This window comes from Austrofundulus limnaeus, unplaced genomic scaffold (assembly GCF_001266775.1).
Source record: "Austrofundulus limnaeus strain Quisiro unplaced genomic scaffold, Austrofundulus_limnaeus-1.0 Scaffold2, whole genome shotgun sequence".
NCBI classification, from domain to species: domain Eukaryota; kingdom Metazoa; phylum Chordata; class Actinopteri; order Cyprinodontiformes; family Rivulidae; genus Austrofundulus; species Austrofundulus limnaeus.
The window spans coordinates 4,572,822-4,574,625 of NW_013952404.1; the positions used below are offsets into that span (position 1 = coordinate 4,572,822).

General features: G+C 35.3%; 1 protein-coding gene across 1 annotated transcript in view; it reads left to right on the forward strand.

The window, feature by feature from the left end:
* The window catches only part of xgb (x globin), a gene marked incomplete at its 3' end in the record, with an annotated part of 12,447 nt that extends 11,914 nt beyond the window's left edge, over positions 1-533 (forward strand). Inside the window, 1 exon segment of the mRNA XM_014011780.1 lies at positions 94-533. Within this exon segment, the coding sequence (XP_013867234.1) occupies positions 94-213 (120 nt within the window).
* Positions 534-1,804: the final 1,271 nt, after the last annotated feature.

Here is a 1,804-nt window from a genome sequence, read left to right on the forward strand (position 1 = left end):
AAATATTTTTAGACTTTGATTTTTGGCTTAAAGCATTTGTTTCCTTCACCAGCCTGATCTCTGACTCACATTGAGCTCATGTTTCTGATCCAGACCATGTTCCAGCACGTAACCAGCCTGATGATGCAGGGATACCAGGAGGAGAGCGCCCGGCAGCGAAACCTCGCCATGTCTCCAAAGGACAGATTAGACAAGAAGAACACGGCCCTATGAGATAATCGTCTGTTTTTACCAAAACAGGAAAAATATGTACATATGTGTTTCTATGTTGCTCGTGTTCAGTCAACATTTGCAGGTTTATTATGACCCCCRCATGTGAAGCGTGAGCAGGAGTCATATTGTTTTCATACTTTTTTTTTTTTTKTTCAGTGATTTTTGGTCAATCGTAACACAAAAACGGCTGCACCGGTCAACACGAAATTAGGCAGGGCTGTAGATGAGTTGATGAGTAGATGAGGCTGTAGACGGTTTTACGATAGACCCCATATTTGAGGAGGGGGCTCCTTTCAAAGAGGAGGTGTCTGGACATGCAAAAATGCTTATAACTCAGAAACTGTTCAACATAGGAGCTTCAGATTTATTTTGTTGTTTAATTCTGATGGAACTCTATCCATCAGGCCCATCAATCAGTGCCCCCCACCACCCCCCGGACCACCACTTTATCTGAAAAAGGGGTATCTGGACATACAAAGATGGTTATAGCTCAAAAACTATTAAACATAGAAGCTTCAGATTTTTTTTTCTTTAGCTCTGATGAAGGGCTATCTATCAGCAGTGGTGGACAAAGTACTCAAATCTAGTACTTGAATAAAAGTACTGATACTCGTCAAATTTTACTCAACTGCAAGTAAAAGTTGCTCAGTCAAAGATCTACTTAAGTTAAAGTACTGAAGTACTTACTTTTGAAAATACTTAAGTATTAAAAAGTACATGCATTTAAAAATACTCAAGTATTCAAAAGTACAAATTAAAATGTCTAATATAAGTACATTGCTGTATTGTTTTCAGACTGATTTTACAGAACCTTGAAACTCTCAGAAACCACCTGATGTATCATAGAACCACTCTGCTACAAATTCACCACCTGTAAAGGCTTCTGCATGAAAATGCAATAAAGTGAGTGGTGAGTTCTTAAATGTAATGCAATGCAATTTATCATTTTCATCAGGAATATTTCCAAACAACATGAAAATGGCTGATTTAAAGAAAGCATTCGACACCACTGATCATAGTATTCTTTTTAAAAAGTTAAATAAATATCATATTAGAAGACCAACACTACAGTGGGTATCTAGTTATTTCAAAGACAGGAAACAGTTTGTACAAATAAATGATGTAAGATCTGAACTCTGTGATATCATATGTGGAGTTCCACAGGGTTCTGTACTTGGACCAAAAGTTGTTTCTCTTACATGTAAATGATTTGGTAAATGTATCAGGGTTGTTGAAATGTGTTTTATTTGCAGATGATACCATATTTTGTTTTGTTTTGTAAAGACWTAGAACRTCTGATGAAAAYGAKACAAACAGAATTTGTAAAAATACAAACTTGGTTTCAACTTAATTTGGACAAAACTAATTATATGATATTCAGTAATAAAAAGAAAACTACCAATATTTMATTTAGAGTTGATGGTGTTGAGATCTGAAGAGTCAGTGAGGTGAAGTTTCTGGGTGTCATCATTGATGAAAAACTGCCATGGAAATCCCACATAAATTATTTAAGAATAAAAATAGCCAAATCCATTGCAGTATTGTAGAAAGTAAATGAGTTTTTAATGATAAAGCACTGTTTATATTATAT